The 21,605-nt window shown below is 37.9% G+C and overlaps 2 protein-coding genes across 3 annotated transcripts in view; one reads left to right on the top strand and one right to left on the bottom strand.

The window, feature by feature from the left end:
* The window catches only part of REC114 (REC114 meiotic recombination protein), a 98,888-nt gene that overhangs the window by 29,912 nt on the left and 47,371 nt on the right, over positions 1 to 21,605 (top strand). For both annotated transcript variants that reach the window (XR_007475819.1, XM_004276283.3), the window contains exon 2: positions 971 to 1,060. Coding sequence is in view for 1 of the 2 variants with exons in the window: in XM_004276283.3 (XP_004276331.1) it covers positions 971 to 1,060 (90 nt within the window). In the remaining variant the exon portion in view is untranslated. The remainder of the gene's footprint in view (positions 1 to 970; positions 1,061 to 21,605) is intronic.
* On the bottom strand, positions 6,430 to 8,266 carry LOC101281011 (eukaryotic translation initiation factor 5-like). The gene is given in 2 exon segments (XM_033440043.2): positions 6,430 to 7,242; positions 7,245 to 8,266. Coding segments are annotated over 2 exon segments (1,281 nt in total). The 5' UTR covers positions 8,023 to 8,266; the 3' UTR covers positions 6,430 to 6,739.

The following is a 21,605-nucleotide window of genomic DNA, read 5'->3' as shown; positions in this document are numbered from 1 at the left end:
GGACATTATTTCTCAATAGAATGCAGTAACCTTATAACAGTATACTTGAGTTAGGTATGTGTTAATTATTTTGAGCTTTGAGCATTAAGGTGAATCTACAATTTCATCCTATTTGTACAAGGATGTTTACCTTTACAGTGTTTATCAATGATATTAAAGACACCTATACAGTGTAGTCACTTAAGACCCAAATCCCACTCTTAAGTATCTATGAGTCATGACCTCCATGACATTTTGCTTTAATTGCCTCAACTCCCCACCACAACCGTAGACCAAATCTAACAAGATAAAATATAACGGGGGTAAGTGCAAGGTCTTATGTTTAGGTTCAGATGCAGAAAGTAAAAGTATGATTTACCAACATAGGTGATGAAATTTCAGGGAATTTTATTGATGTAAGATCACTCTTCAATGGGACTGCCCCCTCAAAAGATAAATGTAATTGTAGGCTTCATTACTGCAAGTAACGGAGATAATTAGATCACACCAAGAATATTATGGTCAGTTTGGGGCACCCTATTTTTAAGAGTGACATTACAAATTAAAGCTCATCCAAAGGAAACACCAAGTTTTGAGGGGTTGTGAAAAATGGATTATGTGGCAAAGAAACTGACTCTGTAGTCTGACAAGAACCTGTAAAGCATTATCCCCATTTTACAGAAAGGAAACTGAGGCTCACAGATAATTCATGATTTATTAGAATGTAATTCAAAAGTGGTTGGCTCAGGCCCCATGTCTCTTGATTCTTCATTTACTATTGTTGTTTCAAAATATTGGTTTTAGTTATATTTTATAAAAGCCTGGCTGTTAACCCTTATATGGGGAAAACTTGAAACTATAGGGGAATGATTACAGATTAAATGAGGGAAAGGGAACATTCAGAGTGGGAAGATCAGTGTGAGAAGATAGTTTGGTTATAAGTTTATTAGTATTACAGAAATATCTTATACACATTTCTCTCTTTTTCAAGGTTTTTGACTCCAGTGAAGAATCTGGGCATCTTGTTCTCACCATAGTTATATCGGGTCATTTCTTCATTTCCCAAGGACAGACACTGTTGGTAGGTTTTATGCATACAGTTTAATATGTAGATATATTTATCTTTGTAGCTTTACATTAATTTTGTATCATCAAGGTTCTTCAGTCTCATTGAAATTCATCAGGTTCAACAAATTAAGCATTTATTGAATGTTCTATAACAGTGGGAAATAAAAAAACATAATGAATATTTCCTGCCCTAAAGGAATTTAGGGTTTTGTTGGGAGTCAGAGTGGATCAAAGGATTGAGATTAATCGGTGTTATAAAGGATTCTTCATTGGGGAGATTGGGTTGAAGACAGGTTAGATTTATAGAGAGATGGGTGTGGGTTTTCCGGATAGAATAAAGAGCATGTGCAGAGGGATAGATTTGAGAAAATAGCTAAAAGAAAACTTGAAGCATGCTATTATCAATTGATAGAGTCCTCTATAAAACTCTAATTTTATTTTATTTTTTATTAAAGTATAGTTGATTTACAAGGTTGTGTTAGTTTCTGGTGTACAGCAGAGTGATTCAGTTGCACATATATATACATATTCTTTTTCATATTCTTTTCCATTATAGGTTATTATAAGATATTGAATATAATTCCCTGTGCTGTACAGTAAATCCTTATTGTTTATTTTATATACAGTAGTTTGTATCTGCTAATCCCAAACTCCTTATTTATCCCCTCACATTTCCTCTTTGGTAACCATGAGTTTGTTTTCTATGTCTGTGAGTCTGTTTCTGTTTTGTAAATAAGTTCATTTGTATCATATTTTAGATTCCACATATAAGTGATCATATGATATTTGTCTGATTTACTTCACTTAGTATGATAATCTCTAGGTTCATCCATGTTGCTGCAAATGGCAAAATTTCATTCTTTTTTATGGCTGAGTAGTATTCCGTTGTGTGTGTGTGTGTGTGTGTGTGTGTGTGTGTGTGTGTGTGTGTGTACATCTTCTTTATCCACTCAGCTGTCGATGGACATTTAGGTTGTTTCCATGTCTTGGCTGTTGTGAGTAGTGCTACTATGAACATAGGGGTGCATGCATCTTTTTCAATTAGAGTTTTGTCCAGGTGTATGCCCAGGGGTGGGATTGCTGGATCATATGGTAGTTCTATTTTTAGTTTTCTGAGGAACCTCCATACTGTTTTCCATAGTGGCTGCACCAACTTACATTCCCACCAGCAGTGTAGGAGGGTTCCCTTTTGTCCACAGCCTCTCCAGCATTTTTCATTTGTAGACTTTTTAATGATGGCCATTCTGACCCGTGTGAGGTACCTCACTGTAGTTTTGATTTGCATTTCTGTAATAATTAGTGATGTTGAGCATCTTTTCATGTGTCTACTGGCCATCTGTATGTCTTCTTTGGAGAAATGTCTATTAAGGTGTTCTGCCCATTTTTCGACTGGGTTTTTTTTTTATTGTTGAGTTATATTAGCTGTTTGTATATTTTGGAGATTAAGCCCTTGTCAGTCACGTCATTTGCAAATATTTTCTCCCATTCCATAGATTGTCTTTTTGGGTTTTTTTTTATCATTTCCTTTGCTGTGCAAAAGCTTATAAGTTTGATTAGGTCCCATTTGTTTATTTTTGTTTTTATTTCTATTGCCTTGGGAGACTGACCTAAGAAAATATTGCTACAATTTATGTCAGAGAATGTTTTGCCTATGCTCTCTTCTAGGAGTTTTATGGTATCATGTCTTATGTTTAAGTCGTTAAGCGGCCTTTGTTTTAAAGTCTGTTTTGTCTGATATGAGTATTGCTAACCTTGCTTTCTTGTCATTTCCATTTGCATGAAGTATCTTTCTCCATCTCCTCACTTTCAATCTATGTGTTTCCTTCGCCCTAAAGTGGGTCTCTTGTAGGCAGCATATTGTAGGCTCTTGTTTTATTATCCAACCTGCCACTCTATGTCTTTTGATTGGAACACTTAGTCCATTGACATTTAAGATAATTATTGATAGATATGCATTTATTAACATTTTAAACCTTGTTTTCCAAAAGCTCTAATTTTATAAAAATGCATACATTCTTTATTCTGAATATACATAAACACACACATATTGTAGGAAACTTTTAGAATGAAGAAATATATAAAGGAGAAATGAGAATCTCCTTGCTTGAAAGTTCATTTTTTTAATTGAAGTATAGTTGATTTACAGTATTGTGTTAATTTCAGGTGTATGGCAAAGTGATTCAGTTATATATATATATAAAAATATATATATAATAAATATATATATACACACACACATATTTTCAGATTATTTTCCATTATAGGTTATTACAAGATATTGAGTATAATTCCCTGTGCTATACACAGGGAATAAGCAATAAGTAAATCCTTATTGCTTATCTGTTTTAAATATGGTAGTGTGTTTATGTTAATCTCATACTCCTAATTTATCCTCCCCTCCCCCTTCACCTTTGGTAACCATAAGTTTGTTTCCTATGTCCGTTAGTCTGTTTCTGTTTTGTGAATAAATTCATTTGTATTATTTTTAGATTCCACATATAAGTGATATCATATAATATTTGTTTTCCTCTGTCTGATTTCACTTAGTATGATATTCTCTAGGTCTATTCATGTTGCTGCAAGTGGCAAAATTCATTCTTTTTATGGCCGAGTAATATTCCATTGTACATACCACCTCTTCTTTATCCATTCATCTGTCGATGGACATTTAGATTGCTTCCATGTCTTGGTTATTGTGAATAGTGCTGCTATGAACATTGGGGTGCATGTATCTTTTCAAATTAGAATTTTTGTCTTTTCTGGATATATGCCCAGGAGTGGGATTGCTGGATAATAATGGTAACTCTATTTTTAGTTTTTTAAGGAAGCTCCCCACTGTTTTCCGTAGTGGCTGCACCAGTTTATATTCTCACCAACAGTGTAGGAGGGTTCCCTTTTCTCCACATCCTCTATAGCATTTATATTTGTAGATTGAAAATTTATGTTTGAATTGGTATTTAGAAACAAAATGAATAAAGAAACAAGACAATTATTAGCTTCCAGAGAAATTGTACAAGAAAGGAAATGTAAGAGAAGGTTATTACATCATTCACATTGACATAATGAATTTGTACAAATATTTACGGAATATCTACGTAGGCATAATTTATTCACTTAACAAGTACTGTATGCTTGGCATTGTACTAGGTGCTAGGGATATAGCAGTGAACAGTAAAGAGAAAAATCCCTGTCATCATGGAGTGTCATCATTCTAGTGGGGAGAAACAGTAATAAACAAATAGGTCAAATATATTTAAAAGACATGAATTTTTGGTGAATCCCTTACACATTCTGTTATAATATGGCAGCATCCCACAGTTGTGTATTGTGATGATTCATCTTTCCACTCTAGTGGAAGATAGCCTTATCTTTGAATGTGAGATGACCTGCAAAGTCATCTTTGCATTCCTTGTGACTTTTAAAATTTAGCACTACTTGTACAGTTGTGCTTTATCTGCCACTGTTAGGGCTTGTATCGGCTGCCAAGAGGTAAGATTTGTTGTTCAACTTCGAATGTAGAATCCCAGATGGTGGACTGACGGATGCCTAGCACATAGTTAATTCTCCTTGTCAGTATCATGGGTCTTTGCTGAATGGTGACATTAATGCAGTTTGGCTTCCTCAGACATAGGGGCCCACCCTGTTCCTTATCTCTGCTCCATTCTTTTGCACCAATGGTAGATGTTGTTACAAACTTGGTATCATACATGGAATGATTTTTTGCACTGCAGTAACAAAACCGAGTTTATTAAATTCCAAGACATCACTATTGAGAAATATTGTAGCTCTACAGTTTGGTGCATGTTGCATATACATATATAACTTGAGTAATATTTTAAAAAATCTTCTTTAAATTCTTTTTATTTTTTATTATACCAAATGTTTATATAATTTCAATGTGAAAAAAGCTTACATACATTTGTTAAGTTCTCATTGTAATCTGTGAGATGGATCACAAAGAAAGAGGTGAATGTTATAAGCCATACTCCCCCAAAAATTCACTCCATGCATTTTGATTCCCACAGTGTACTTTTTGTGTAAATTTGTATCTTCAAAATGATTTCTCAGATGTAATCATAAGCCCGTCTATCAAGGCAGTTTACATCAGCAGAAGATTGAGCAAGCACATTACAAGGAAGTTATTTCCAAATCTAAAGCCCAGGATGGGCTGGGTCAGGCCCTAGGCACCTGCTTTCCGTTGCCATCATCACAGACTTCCTGGGTATCTCACAATATTCAATGTGAAAATAAAAAACACCCTAAGTCTTAAAACAAAATATAGGCTCTTAGAAGTATGCTTTGGGCTTCCCTGGTGGCGCAGTGGTTGAGAGTCCGCCTGCCGATGCAGGGGACGCGGGTTCGTGCCCCGGTCCGTGAGGATCCCACGTGCCGCGGAGCGGCTGGGCCCGTGAGCCATGGCCACTGGGCCTGCGCGTCCGGAGCCTGTGCTCCGCAACGGGAGAGGCCGCAGTGGTGAGAGGCCCGCGTACCGCAAAAACAAAAACAACAACAACAAAAAAAGAAGTATGCTCTTAGCTTTTTAAAAAAATAAGACATTTTGGGGGTGTGGGGGGGAATTTGAGACGTAGTTAACACTTATTTTGGCAAGATAGCAATGAAAACCTGAAAAGCATAAGCTATGTGTCCAAATGCAAAAGTCATCAAAGAACCATAGTTTATCAGGGGAAAAATCCACACTGAACAGAAGATACAGTATGTCTAAATATTTTGAAATTGTAATTTGAATCAAGAGTAAATGCTGAAAAATTATGCTCAGTGTTTGCTAGAGATTAAGTGTACCTTTTCCTGCTTCCCCCAAATAAAATCGTAGAGCTTAGTATTTAATCACTCCCCAGAGTTTCAGTTTTCTCTCAGTATAAAGCAAGAGCTACATACACATAATAAAATGCTTATATGTTAATGTAATAATTCCCCTGGCTCATCCAATGTGCAAGTGCACATGACTTCAAAGACTACAATTTGGGGCAAGTATAGAAGAAATGAAAAAAACACAATTCAAGTTTCAAAACCTGTTCTTAAAATTTTATTTATACGACACTCAGGTCATTTTAACTTCTCAGTAAGGTAAAGGTATTGCACTGTCATTTGATTATCAGTCCACCTTGGCATGGGAAGAATGTACATTACCACATGCCAGTCTGAGGAACTAGAAATAAGACTTAAAAGTACTACATTTCTTAATGACTGCATAAGGTATTTATAAGTAAGTTTATGTTCACATTCTGCTGAGACCTCTTTATAGTCTCAGCACCTGACAATATCTAACAGGCTCCAGTAATCCTATCAGGTTAAATAATGATGCAGCATTTTTTAAAGGAGCCAATTATTTCAGCCTACTTAAGTCATTCAGAGCCAAAAATCTGAAGAACGAGCAAAATGAAATCTTTACTTTTATAACTATATAAATGTGATCCAAATGTGTCCACCACTAAGTTTTCAAAAAGAAACATGCTGTAAATAAGCACACTGCATGTGCTCACTGATATGTGTATGGACTCCCTAGATGTCTTGTTGGGTTTAAATACAGACCACTCACAGCAATACATTTTTAGTAGAAAGTGTAGCGTGATGTTAAGCCATTTTAGCTTTTGCACATACATGTTGTACTTCTGGCTGATGATGCAGAAAGATTCTCAGCATTAAACTGTTAAGCTGGGCCGCACCCACCCCTTTAAATGGCATCAATATCAATGTCATCGTCCTTGTTGTCAGACTTTACACCTTCAACTTTCAGTACACTGGCAGTCTTTGAATACATCACCTCAGTATTCTCATCTTCATCTTCACCAGCACAAGATTCTTCCTCTGCTTCCTTCAACCATTTTATAAAAGGTTCCGCTTTGACACGAATCTCTTTGGCAAGTTCTTTTGAGACATATTTCTTAGAGGCCTTTTCTGACCAGCTAATGATGACTTCTTCCTCCACAAGGTCTGCATAATACATCTCCTTCAAGATATGTGGAATCTTGGAGATGAGCTGAGCTTGGTGTGTTGCTACCACACACTCCAAACAATGAAGAGGGTACCGTTGAGCTTTTTTGTTGTTGTGACAAAATCGTAAGAAATGGTGCCTGTATTTCTTAATTTGTTCCCTTATCTTCTTATTAAAAAGAACTTCAGTCAAAATAAGAGGGCCCATGGCTTTTACATTCAGTCTTTCTGCTTCAGCTACAATTTGTCAGATGGGTCAATACTACCGTCTTCTTTCTTTTTCTTAACAAAATCAAACAGGATATTGACACACTCTTCAACAGTCCTTTCCAAATCATCACTGAGGGTTAAAACTTTTGCGTGGTCACTGATTTCATCCATTCTTCCCCTTTGAGCTTCCTCTGTTGTATCCTCCCCCCAGTCATCATCTTCCTCTTCTTCCACAGCATGTGGAGGAGGACAGATTTCATTGGGTGGTGGTGGAGGTGGTGTCTCACTGCTGGACACGGAGCCATTTTCCTTGTCTTTGCCCTTTCTAGTTTTCTTTTCCTTTTCTTTCTTTCCTGAACCATCGTCACTATTCTCAGGTGGCATTTTGAGAATGAACATGCAGAGTTTATGATGTGTGTCAAGCATGCCTCGATAGCCCCAGGCTTTACAAGAATTACCTATTGTTTGCTTCTTTGGATTGACATGCACATCCATTTCGGGATTCTCACACTCAGGACAGAGAACAAATTTTTTAATGAATCCATCCAACATGCCTTGCAGCTTATTCGCCTCGTGAGATCCACTGGCAATGTAACGGTCATTCTTAACATCAAACTGGGTCTGTGCTCCCAGTTCACAACCTAAATATTTGGTGGGATACGTTGGACGCTGATTAAGCGCTTTGGCTATGTCAACCATGTTGACTATAACTGTCTTGATTCCATTTCCTTTGCCCTCAACTTTGGCAATCAGACGAGGCATCTCGTAGCGATAGAACTGGTCTGACACGCTGCGGTTGACGTTGACAGACATTTTGGCTCATTAGTGGCTTTATCAATAAGATGAAGAGATCTTTGATTGCAGCTTTTCGGTATCCCTTGTCTGGAGAAGAAGGGATGACATAAACGGCTGCAAGAGTTCTCGGTCTCTGACATGAAAAATTTTTCGCCACTGAGGCTGTAAGCTTCTTGCTTGTATGCTGTGTTTCCCCAATACGGTACCAATGGCTGTGCAACAGCTCGTTTTCATCAAATAAAGACATAAACCCAACGTTGCTCTCCCAGGGCTGGGATGAAGTGAGACACGCGCGAACCCGAGTCCGAGGAGCGCAGCGGAGGCAGCACAGCGAGCAGCGGCCGGGCCAGGCGCCACCAAGCAGCGGGGACAGGCTGTATCTGCGACGTCTGGGGTCCACACCCTTCACTGCCTGGAGCCTGGTGACCTCTGGAATGTTCTCGCTGTCTGGAATATGGTTGTTTTCTTACTCCAGTTTCCCTAGAAAGGAAAACCTGAAAGCAAGCTTGCGTGCTGATGCTTTATTAGGAAGAAGAATTACCCCAGGGCAGTAAGAGTGAGGGCAGGAGAAAAGAAAGTAAAGAAGGACGCTGTACTAGGTTGAATAGGGTCCCCCAAAACTCATGTCCATCCAGAACCTCCAAATGTGACATCATTTGGAAATGGGATCTTAATTAGGTAAGATGAGGTCACACTGGACCACTTAGGGTGGTCCTTACATCCAATGGCTGGTATTCTTATAAGAAGAGAGATACGGAGATACACAGACACGCATGGGAGAAGGCATGTGAAGAGGGAGGCAGAAATCGGAGCAATGTGTCTACAAGCCATGGAAAGTCAAGTATTGCCAGCAACCACCAGAAACTTGAAGAGACAAAGAAGGACTCTTTCCTAGAAACAGCAGGGGGAACCTGGCCTTATGGACACTTTGATTTCAGACTTCTGACCTCCAGAACTGTGAGAGCATAAAGTTCGGTTGCTTTAGGCCACCCTGTTTGTGGTCCATAATTATGGCAGCCCTTTCACACCCATAGGACTGAACTGATGATGGATCAGGGCCAACCACAGTCACCTGGGAGAGGAGTGCTCAGAATCACTGCTGAGCAGGGCACGTCTTGGTCCAGCACTGTATGCTCAGAGCAGTGGTCCTCGGTCCTGGGTACACCAGAGTCACCTGGAGAGTCTGCAGAAAATGCATGAGTTCTGGTCTCACCCCCAGGGATTCAAATTCAATATGTCTGGGGCAGGTCCTGGTCCTCAGACAGGTCCCTCCATGCTTGCAAGATGGCTACTACAGCTCCAAGTGGTGAGAGGTGTCCTGTACAGTTCTTGGGGTCTCAGAACACTCTGGGCTGTGTCCAGAGGCAGGAAGCAAGAAGTCCCTTCTCGGCACAGTTTTTTACAAGCAAGGGATCCATTCCCAGAAGCCCCCACAGAGCCTCTGCTTTCTTTCCAGAACTGTATCACGGGGCCCCTTCTTGTCCACCACTGGCGGTGGACTTGAACAAAGCTCTCTTTACTCTTTGGGCCAGAGAGGGACCCACACCGCCCCTTAGAGCAGATGCTCCCACTTGGCTCTGCCAGCAAGGAGGGAGCAGAAGGGATGGGTACTGGATAGGCCACTGGCGGGTTGGCCCCTGACCTCTGTGCTGCAATGTGGGAGAGCGTGCGACTGTCTAAACTCTTTTTAAAAAGATACCTTTATTAAGGATAATTTACACAAAAAATTTTATGTGTTAGGTTTGATGGGCTTTGATAAATGTGTATAGTTGTATAACCACCACACAGTCATGGTGTGGAACATTTCAATTAACCCAAAAAGTTTCCTTGTGCTCTTTTGCAGTCCATCTTCTCTGTTCACCCTTGGCACCTAGCAAAACCACTGATCTGCTTTTTGCCACCATAGTTTTGCCTTTTCTAGAATTTCACATAAATAAAATCATACAATATGTAGCCCTTTTGTGTCTAGCTTCTTCCACTTAGCATAACACTTTTGAGATTCATCCATATTGTTCATTTCTTTTCATTACTGAATAATATTCTGTTGTGTGGATAAACCTTATTTGCTTATACATTCAATTTTTTGATAGATGTTGGGTTGTTTCCATTTTTTGGCTGTTATGAATGATGCTGGTATAAACATTTGTATACAGGCTTTTGTATGAACATATAGTTTCATTTTTCTCTGGTAAATTCCCAAGAGGGGAACTGTTGCTGGGTCATATAGTACATCTATGTTTAACTTTATAAGAAACTGCAAAACTGTTTTCCAAAGTTGTATTCCTACAAGCAGTGTGTGAAGGTCCAGCTGTTCCATGTCCTCACCAACACTTGGCATTGTCAGTCTTTTTAAGTTTAACTATTCTTGTGCATGTGTAGTGGTATCTCATGGTGGTTTTAATTTGAATTTTCTTAATAGCTAATGATATTGACCATTTTTTTGTGTGTTTATTTGCCATTTGTGTATCTTACTGAAGTGTCTGTTTATATCTTATAACCCTGTTTAATTGAGTTGTCTGTCTTTTTATATTTGAATTATGAGTTTTTCTTTTTTTTGCATTAAAAAAATTTCATTTTATATTGGAGCATAGTTGATTAACAGTGTTGTGTTAGTTTCAGGTGTACAGCAAAGTGATTCAGTTATACATATACATGTATCTATTCTTTTTCAAATTCTTTTCCCATTTAGTTTATTACAGAATATTGAGCAGCATTCCCTGTGCTATACAGTAGGTCCCTGTTGGTTATCTATTCTAGATATAGCAGTGTGTACATGTCAATCCCAAATCCCAATCTGTCTCTTCCCCCTCCACCCTTCCCCCCTGGTAACCATAAGTTCATTCCCTACGTCTGTGAGTCTGTTTCTGCTTCGTAAACAAGTTCACCTGTATCATTTTTTTTAGATTCCACATATAAGCGGTATTACATGATATTTGTCTTTCTCTTACTTCACTTTAGTGTGATAATCTCCAGGTCCATCCATGTTGCTGCAAATGGCATTATTTCATTCTTTTTAATGGCTGAGTAATATTCCATTGTATATATGTATCACATCCTCTTCATCCATTCATCTGTCAGTGGATGTTTAGGTTGCTTCCATGTCTTGGCTATTGTAAACAATGCTGCAGTGAACATTGGGGTGCATGTATCCTTTCAAACCATGTTTTTCTCCAGATATATGTCCAGGAGTGGGATTGCTGGATCATATGGTAGCTCTATTTTTAGTTTCCCAGGGAACCACCATACTGTTCTCCATAGTGGCTGTACCAGTTTACATTCCCACCAACAGTGTAGGAGGGTTCCCTTTTCTCCACACCCTCTCCAGCATTTATTGTTTGTAGATTTTTTGATGATGGCCATTCTGACTGGTGTGAGGTGATGCCTCACTGTTGTTTTGATTTGCATTTCTAAGAGTTCTTATTCTGATTACAGCTCTTTTATCAGAAATGGGTTCTGCAAATATTCCACTCAGTCTGTGGCTTACCTTTTCATTTTTTAGCACTGTCTTTTGAAGAGCCAAAGCCTAAAATTTTAATGAATTCCGTTTTTTCCTCTTTGTATGCTATTTAAGAAATTTTCATCTACTCTATGATTGTAATGATATTTTTCTGTGTTTTCTTCTGGAAATTGTATAATTTTAGCTCTTACATTTAGCCCTGTGGTTCATTATGAATTTTTAGTAGTATTTAATAACGTTAATGTTTATTATTATTTGGTATAGAATCCCTTCTTGTCTTCTACTAAGGCAATGTGGTATTGAAAAAATTACTATGTTATGGACATAATCATGGACCTTAGAGAATCTACTTCTGGAACCATTGAATTAATTTTTCATATATAGTGAGGGTTAAGGGTCTGGGTTAATTTTTTTGCACATACATAACAATTGTTCCAGCATCATTTATTGAAAAGACTAACTTTTTGTCATTGAATTACCTTGGCACCTTTGTTAAAAGTCAGTTTGCTGGGCTTCCCTGGTGGGGCAGTGGTTGAGAGTCCGCCTGCCGATGCAGGGGACAAGGGTTTGTGCCCTGGTCCGGGAGGATCCCACATGCCGCAGAGCGGCTGCGCCCGTGAGCCATGGCCGCTGGGGCTGCGCTTCCGGAGCCTGTGCTCTGCAACGGGAGAGGCCACAGCGGTGAGAGGCCCGCGTACTTCAAAAAAAAAAAAAAATCAGTTTGCTGTGTATGTGTGTGTCTGTTTCTAGACTCACTTTTCTGTTCTGTTGACCTAAATGTCTATTCTTAATCCAGTAACTTACTGTCTTGATTACTTTAGCTTTGCTGTAATTTTTGAAATTGGTAGTGTAATTCCTCCATATTCTTTTTCTAAGTTGTTCTGTCATTTGCATTTTAGAGTCAGCTTTCCTGCAAAAAAAAAGAAAAAAGAAAAAAAAACCTGCTGGGGTTTTGATTGGGATTCCTTTGAATCTATAAATCATCTTGGGGAGAATTGACATCTTATTAGAGTCTTCTGACACATGAACATGTTATAATTCTCCATTTATTTATATCTTTTATTTATTCCATGTATTTATAAACTTTCAGCAGTATTTTGTAGTTCTCACAATAGGTCTTATGCGTATTTAGCTAAACTTATCCACCAATACTTTATAGTTAAGTTATTGTAAATAGAATTTTAGAAATCCCAATACCTAATAATTTATTGCTAAGGTATAGAAACACAATTGACTTCTTTTTCATGTTGACCTCGTGTCCTGTGATCTTGCTGAACTCATTTATTAGTTCTACAGCTTTTTTTAGATGTTTTGTAGTTTTTTCTACACAGGTGATCTTTTGTCTGTGAATAGACAGTTTCACATTCCTCCTTTCATTCAGTCTGTACACTCTGTCCAGCTTCCTGATCTTTTTTCCCCAGATTGCACCAGCTAATACATCCTTTAGTGAGAGTCGACATCCTTGCCTTGTTCCTGATCTTGGGGGAAAAGCATTCAGTCTTTTTACCAATAAGTATAGTGTTAGCTGTAGGGTTTTTGTCAATACCCTTTATGAGATTGAGGAAGTTACCTTCTATTCTAGTTTGCTGAGAGTTTTCAGTCATGAATAGGAGTTGAATTTTGTTGAATGCTGTTCCTGCATCTACCGAGATCGTTTTTTCCTTTTTTTAGTACTGTTCATGTAATAAACTTTAAAAATATTTAGTTTTTATGAATCAATGTTTATTATACAAATATTTGGTTTTTTAAATTATGTGTATGTGTGTGATAAAAATACATAGTTAAAAAACATTTTGCCCCCTGAATCAAAGAACAGTTCTGTCAGTTTATGCAATGTATTCACAGTATTTTCTGGGTTCCACAAGAACCAACACATAGAAGAAGAAACATATTTAGATTATAGCACATTTCAATTGCAATTTTCTGTTGGTATTACATTTACACACCCTCTCCCTTCATACTAATCTGGGTTGTGATATATTTTTAGAATTTTTCCCATAAAAGGGAGGGACAGGATAGCCATGGAAAGTTTTAGCCACTTCTGTTTTAGTATGAGAATCTAATTATTGGCATGGATTAAAGTGTGCTGTATTTGTACTATCAAATTTTGTAGAAGCTGCACAACCAAAAAAAACAAAAGTACAGCGTCATTTCTTTTGGAGAAACTGATTGCTAGGGCCCAGTAACAGCTCCCTCTGTGATGTTTTTGTTGAAATCCAAACAAGCTTTGGGCTCTCTGCTTGGACCCGGGCAGCTATTTAAACTTGATTTCCCTTAAACTTCATAATTCTCTGCCACCTCCTGTGAGGTCCATGGGAACTCAGTGCTTCAGATTAAACTGTAGCTTGGTGTGCAGTAGTACCATAGGTTTCCATTTTGCTTGTTAAATTAGCACCTGCATGGAGGTGAGGACATTAGTGTCGAAAGGCTCCATGCAAAACCACCACTAGGTCATTCTGTTATTTCTTTCAAAGGGTTGGTATAGCCAAAGGCCCTGGAGACCTTGACTCCATCTTCAGTCTACCTTGGCCCAAGTTCAGCTGGCTTCCCCTTTCCAGTCTTGGCATTTTGAACAGATTCTCTCTTACCTATGGTAGGCTTTTAAAATTTGTTTTTAATTGTGGTAAAACACACATAACATAAAACTTAACATCTTCACCATTTTTAAGTGCACATTTCAGTGGTATTCAGTACATTTACATTGTTGTGCAGCCATCACCACTGTCCGTCTCCAGAATTCATTTCATCTTGAAAAACTGAAACTCTATACTCATTAAACAACAACTCCTTATTCCCCCTCTCCCAGCTCAGCCCCTGGCAACAATCAGTCTACTTTCTGTATCTGTGACTGTGACTACTCTACTTACCTTGTGTAAGTAGAATCATACAGTATTTGTCTTTTTGTGTCTGGCTTATTTCACTGACCACAGTGTCTTCAAGATTCATCCGGTTACAGCCTGTGTCAGAGTTTCCTTCCTTTTTAAGGCTGAATAATATTCCATTGCATGTATATACCACATTTTATTTGTTCTTCTGTCAGTGGACACTAGGGTTGTTTCTACCTTTTGCCTATTGTGAATAATGCTGCTATGAACATGGGTATGTAAACATCCCTTTGAGACCCTGCTTTCAGTTCTTTTGGGTATATACCCAGAAGGGTTTTTGGAATATATGGTAATTCTATTTTTAATTTTTTGAGGAACTACTATGCTTTTTTTCCACAGTGGCTGTCCCATTTTACACTCCCATCAACAGTGCACAAAGATTCCAATATCTCCACATCCTCACTAATGGTTGTTATTTTCTTGTTTTTTTTAATTGAGGTGTAATTGACATATAACATTATTAGTTTCAGGTATACAATGGTTCAATATTTGTGTACATTGCAAAATGATCACCACAATAAACTAGTTAACATCCATCACCTTACATAGTTACAAATTTTTTTTTCTTGTGATGAGAACTTTTAAGATCTGTTCTCTTAGCATCTTTCAAATATGCAATATAGTGCAGATCTTCCTTAATATGGGATTATGTCTCAATAAACCCATCATAAATTGAAAATACTAAGTCAAAATTCATTTAATACACCTAACCTACTGAATATTATAGCTTAGCCTAGCCTACCTGAAATGTGCTCAGAACATTTACATTAGCCTACAGCTGGGCAAAATCATCTAACATAAAGTGTATTTTATAAAGTGTTGAATATCTCATGTAATTTATTGAATAGTACACTGAAAATGAAAAACAGAACAGTTTTAAGTGTATTGGTTGTTAATCCTCATGATCCACTCGGTAGCTGGGGGACCTGCAGCTCACTGCCACTGCCAGGCATCACGAGAGAGTACTGTACAGCATATTGATAGCCCAGGGGAAAAGATCAAAATTCAAAGTATACTTTTACTGAATTTTATTGCTTTTGTACCATCATAAAGTGGAAAAAATGTTAAGTTGAACCATCATAAGTTGGCAACTGTATGTATTATTAACTATGGTCACCGTGGTGTACATTACATCCCCGTGACTTATTTATTTTATAACTGGAAATTTGTGTCTTTTGACCCCTTTCACCATTTTCCCAGCCCCCACCCCTACCCTGTCAACTGCTAATCTGGTCTCTATATCTATAAGCTTGTTCTTTTGTTTGTGTTTTTAGATTCCACATGTAAGTGAGATCACACAGTATTTGTCTTTCTCTGTCTGACTTATGACTTATTTCACGTAGCTTGATGCGCTCAAGGTCTGTCCACGTTTGCAAATGACAAGACTTTTTTTTTGTGGGCTGAATAATAGTCCATTGCGTATGTATACCACATCTTCTCTATCTGTTCATCCATTGATGGACACCTAGGTTGTTTCCATACCTTGGCTATTGTAAATAATGCTGCAGTGAACATGGGGTGCAAATGTCTTTTCAAGATAGTGTTTTAATTTTTCAAATAAGTACCCTGTAGAATTGCTGGAGCATATGGTAGTTCTATTTTGAAATTTTTGAGGAACCTCCATGGTGTTTTCCATAGTGGCTGCATCAATTTACATTTCCACCAACAGTGCACAAAGGTTCCCTTTTCTTCACATAGTCGCCAACACATGTTATTTCTTATCTTTTTGATAATAGACATTCTAACATGTGTGAGTTGATGTCTCGTTGTGGTTTTGATTTGCATTTCTCTAATGATTAGTGATGTTGAGCATCTTGCCATGTACTGTTAGCCATCTGTATGTCCTCTTGGGAAAAATTTCTATTCAGATCTCTGCTCATTTCTTAATTGGATTGTTTGGGGGTTTTTGCTATTGAATTGCAGGAGTTCTTTATATATTTGGATATTAACCATTGTCAGATATATGATTTGCAAATATTTTCTCGCATTCAGTAGGCTGCCTTTTCATTTTGTTGATGGTTTCCTTTGCTGTGAAGAAGTTTTTTAGTTTGTTGATATAGCCCCACTTGTTTATTTTTACTTTTGTTGCTTTTGCTTTTGGTGTCAGATTCAAAAAGTCATCACCAAGATCTGTGTCAAGGAGCTTACTATCTATGTTTTCTTCTTGGAGTTTTATGGTATCAGGTCTTATATTCAAGTCTTTAATCCATTGGAAGTTAATTTTTGTTTGTGGTGTAAGATAGTGGTCCAGTTTCATTCTTTTGCATGTGTCTGTCCAGTTTTCCCAACACCATTTATTGAAGAGACTGTCCTTTCTGCATTGTATATTCTTGGCTCTTTTGTGGTAAATTAAATGACCATGTATGCCTGGCTTTATTTCTGAGCTTTCTGTTCTGTTCCATTGATCTATGTGTCTTTTTTTTATGCCAATACCATACTGTTTAATTACTATAGCTTTGTAATATAGTTTGAAATCAGGGTGCATGGTATTTCTAGCTTTGACCTTCTTTCTCAAGCTTGCTTTGGCTATTCATGGTATTTTGTGGTTCCATTTAAATTTGGGGATTGTTTGTTCTGCTTCAGTGAAAAATGCCATTGGAATTTTGATAGGGATTGCATTGAATCTGTAGATTGCTTTGGGTACTGTGGACATCTTAACACTGTTAATTCTTCTAGTCCATGAGCATGGACTATCTTTCCATTTATTTGTGACTTTTTTAAAATTCATTAATGTCTTACAGTTTTCAATGTACATGTCTTTCACCTCTTTGGTTAAATTTATTCCTGGGTGTTTTATTCTTTTTGATGCAATTGTAAATGGGATTGTTTTGTAATTTCTCTTTCTGGTAGTTTGTTATTAGTATACAGAAATGCAACAGATTCTTGTATGCTGATTTTTGTATCCTCCAACTGTATTGAATTCATTTATTAGTCCTAACAGTTTTTTGGTGGAGTCTTGAGGGTTTTCTGTATAATATCATGTCATCTGCAACCAGAGATAATTTTACTTCTTCCTTTCCAATATGGATGCCTTTTTCTTTTTGTTGCCTAGTTGATCTGGCTAGGACTTCCAGTACAGTAAGTCCCCTACATGCAAACCTTCAAGTTGTGAACTTTCAAAGATGCAAACATGCGTTCCATCAGTGTCAGGTGTGAGTGAAATTGCAGCTTGCCCTCTGTCTCCTATTGCTGATGATCCTTCAGCTCTACCATTTCCCACCTCCTCTCCCTCCTCCAGTCAGTAACTCTTCTTGCCTGTTCACTCAATGCCACTGTACTACTGTACTTTTCAAGGTACTGCACTGTAAGATTAAAAATGTTTTATTTTTTCTTTGTTTTTTATGTATTATTTGTGTAAAAAGTATTATAAACCTATTACAGTACAGTACTATATAGCTGATTGTGTATAGGCTAACTTTGTTGGACTTACAAACAAACTGGACTTATGAATGCACTCTTGGAACAGAACTCATTCGTATGTAGGGGACTGTGCTATTCAACTCTACTATGTTGAATAAAAGTGGCTATAGAGTAGGCGCCCTTGTGTTGTTCCTAATCTTAGAGGAAAAGTTTTCAGCTTTTCACCATTGAGTATGATGTTAGCTGTGGGCTTGTCATATATGCCCTTTATTATGTTGAAGTATATTCCCTCTATACCCACTTTGTTGAGAGTGTTTTTTGTTGTTGTTGTTGTTTGCGGTACGCGGGCCTCTCACTGTTGTGGCCTCTCCTGTTGCGGAGCACAGGCTCCGGACGTGCAGGCTCAGCGGCCATGGCTCACGGGCCCAGCCGCTCCACGGCACGTGGGCTCTTCCCGGACCGGGGCACGAACCCGTGTCCCCTGCATCGGCAGGCGGACTCTAAACCACTGCGCCACCAGGGAAGCCCTGTTGAGAGTTTTTATCATAAATGGATATTGAATTTGTCAAATGCTTTCTCTGCATCTATTGAGATGATCTTTTGATTTTTATCCTTCATTTTGTTAATGTGATGTATCACATTGATTTGCAGATGTTGAACCATCCTTGCATTCCTGGAATAAGTCTCACTTGATCATGACGTATGATCCTTTTAATGTATTATTGAATTCAGCTTGCTAATATTTTGTTGAGGATTTTTGCATCTCTGTTCATCAGGGATATTGGCCTATGATTTTCTTTTCTTGTGGCATCCTTGTCTGGTTTTGGTATCAAGATAATGCTGGCATCATAAAATGAGTTTGGAAACATTCCCTCTTCTATTTTTGGAACCTCTTCTTCTGTTTTTTGGAAGCGTTTGAGAAGGATTGGTATTAATCCTTTGCATGTTTGCTAGAATTCACCAGTGAAGCCATCTGAGCCTGCACTTTGTTTTTTGGGAGGTTTTTAATTACTGATTTGATCTCCTCACTAGTAGCTGATTTGTTCAGATTTTCAATTTTTTCACGACTCAGTTTTGGTAGGTTGTCTAGGAATTTAACTGTCTCTTCTAGGTTGTCCAGTTTGTTGGCATATAATTGTTCATTATATTATTCAAGTGTAGTTCTTATAGTCCTTTATATTTCTGTGGTGTCAGTTGTAAGTCTCTTCCTTCACTCATATTCTTCGAGTACTCTTGTTTTCTTGTTTGAGTGTTGAGTCTAGCTAAAGGTTTGTCGATTTTGTTTATCTTTTCAAAGAACCAGCTCTTGGTTTCATTGATTTATTTCTATTGTCTTCTTAGTCTCTGTTTTCTCGTTGTTGTTCTTTTTTATAGTAGCCATCATAATGGGTGTGAGGTCATATCTCATTGCATTTCCATAATGGTTAGTGATGTTGAACATCTTTTCATGTGCTAGTTGGCAATTGTTTATCTTCTTGGGAGAAATACCTATTCAGGTCTTCGTGTATTTTCTGATTGGGTTTTTGGGGTTTTGTTGTTGTTGAACGAACTGTAGGATTGAGCGTGTGTGTGTGTTCTCTTAAAACTATAACACATCTCCAAACATACAACACAAACACACACACACATTCCAGCTAGTGAATGCGTTTTGTTTTTGCTAGGTTTTACATGATTTTCATCTTCTTTTAGCTTGTGCTGAGTGTAGGATGAGCATTGTGAGCCTTTCTTAGTCTGGGGACATGGAGGCATGGCTTTTCTGGGCCACAGGGTTTTGTACCTTGCTGTGCCCTCATGCAGTCACCCTTAAGTATAAGATTGCTCTTGCCACCTGCTTCTTTACTGCCTGCCCAGTCCCGCTTGGTTTCTCCCCTCCAGGTGCTGGAGCTCCTGATCATAGTGAACTTATCCTTCAGTGAGCTGCCATCCATTTCCTTTCACTCAAACCCCTTTTTAAAAATGTGGAATTCATAACTCCTTTTGGAATATTTCTCTAAATTTAAAAACATATTCTGTTTACAATTATAAATCTGTAAAGATCTACCTTTTATCAGTATCTCCCTTCTTGACTCACAAGTAGTTGCAGAATCCAGAGTCTTAAGCCAAGATTCTTAAAGATTAGCCAAATGGGGGAAATTATTTCCTAAGACTTCAGCCTCTATTTCCAGGTACTCCTTTTTATCTCAGCTGGTTCTGATCCAGCACAAGTGTCTTCACCTAAATAAAATTATGTCTGAAACACAGAAGTTAAATGGCCTTGAGACAATTTTAATTCTATTTTCTTGAGAAATATGGGTCATCCTGGAAATGGGGTTTATAGTTTTGGGTTTGTTTTACTTTTCACACTCAGCCCAAATATTCTTCCAAAAGAAATAGTATGTTTACCAGTGAAAATGTTATATTCCTATTTAAATGAGCTCTGGAATCTTTCAACACTAACTTTAACCCAGTTAGTTTAAAAATATTTGTCCAAATCATAGTCTCAATTTCAGAATTTTCTGAGAGGAAAGATTTAGCACAAACTTTTAAAATCGAGTTATTCTATTCACACAGTTAAATTCTTTAGATTAGAACCAGTCTTTGGTCACTTTTGCAGGAAGGATCAAGGAAGACAAAGCTCTTCATAACTTTATTATTACCCCCTTCCCACATTTAAAACCACTGGCATCAATTAATATCACTTTTTTGTGTTTTGTTATCCTCCTACAGAGAGAGTTGGGTTAGCAAGAGTTAAAGCGTTTTACTGCTCTATTTTTATACTTTCCCACATCTAAATAAACTTCAGCTCTTACACATTCCTGGCCTGAAAAGTTGCTGTCTACCCATCTGAGAGGCATGTGAGGGGGTCCTCTATCGTATCTCCTCTATCTCCCCTGGCTTTTCAGCCCTTTGGGAATCTGTGATCATCCTCCCTACCTTAGTGAGATGTCAGTGAGTTATGCCTTAGACTATCTTGTCTTTCCCCTTTTGAATTATCCCTTGGGCTCAACTTTTCAGAGGTAAAGAGAACAGTTTGTGAACTACACTGTACGACTACTCCAAGGGAAAAACTCACATAACTGCTCTCGTCTCTCTCGTCTCCATCCATAACTCCCTCAGGCAGCGTTCCCTCACTTGTGTTCCCAACACTCCTTCCAGACTCTTTAACGAGGCTGGTGGTGTGTCTGTGCCAGTCTCACTTCTGATGCCAACTGATGTATTTCAGGTGGGTGGAAGGAGAAAGCACATTCATACACAGTGGAGTTAGATTAATTTCCTTGCTTAATTGGCAAAGGCAATAGAATCTTATTAGAAGTGAGGTGGCCACTCCTGGCAGCAATAGATACAGTGAATCTCAGCAGAGCTTTCCCTGACTGTGTTGTCTGATGACACTGTTTTTGCCAGGCTCTGGAAAAACTCACTTTTTCCTAAGCCATAGCCCATTTATACTTGGGATTTATGTTACCATTCCAGAAAAATTTATCCGTTAGCTTCTGACTAAGGGAATGTTTACAAGCATTGGATTCACATCTAAATCTTTTTCTAAAGTTGAAAGCTGTCAGTCCTCAGGTGTTTCTGTAAGTTTTTCAGCGTTCTGGAAATCCACAGTGTCCTTCACATCTTTTATTGAGTTACTGGGCTTTTGTTGTTGGTATTATTGGCATTATCTCTCTAGAGTAAGAATATTACATCTTTAAACGTATGTTGAAATAGAAAATGAGTTTTATTGGAGTATAACTTACACACATTAGATGTACTCAATTGAGTTTACTTGTGAGTTTTGATAAATGTATACAAATGTATAAACTACCATCACAATCATGATATGAAACATTTCTCTTATCGCCAAAAGTTTCTTCATGCCCACTCACCCCCATCCCCAGGCAACTGCTTTGTCTTTTTACTCTGCTTTCTATCACTGC

This window comes from Orcinus orca, chromosome 2 (assembly GCF_937001465.1).
Source record: "Orcinus orca chromosome 2, mOrcOrc1.1, whole genome shotgun sequence".
NCBI classification, from domain to species: Eukaryota; Metazoa; Chordata; class Mammalia; order Artiodactyla; family Delphinidae; genus Orcinus; species Orcinus orca.
This window is presented reverse-complemented; position numbering and strand designations above follow the sequence as displayed.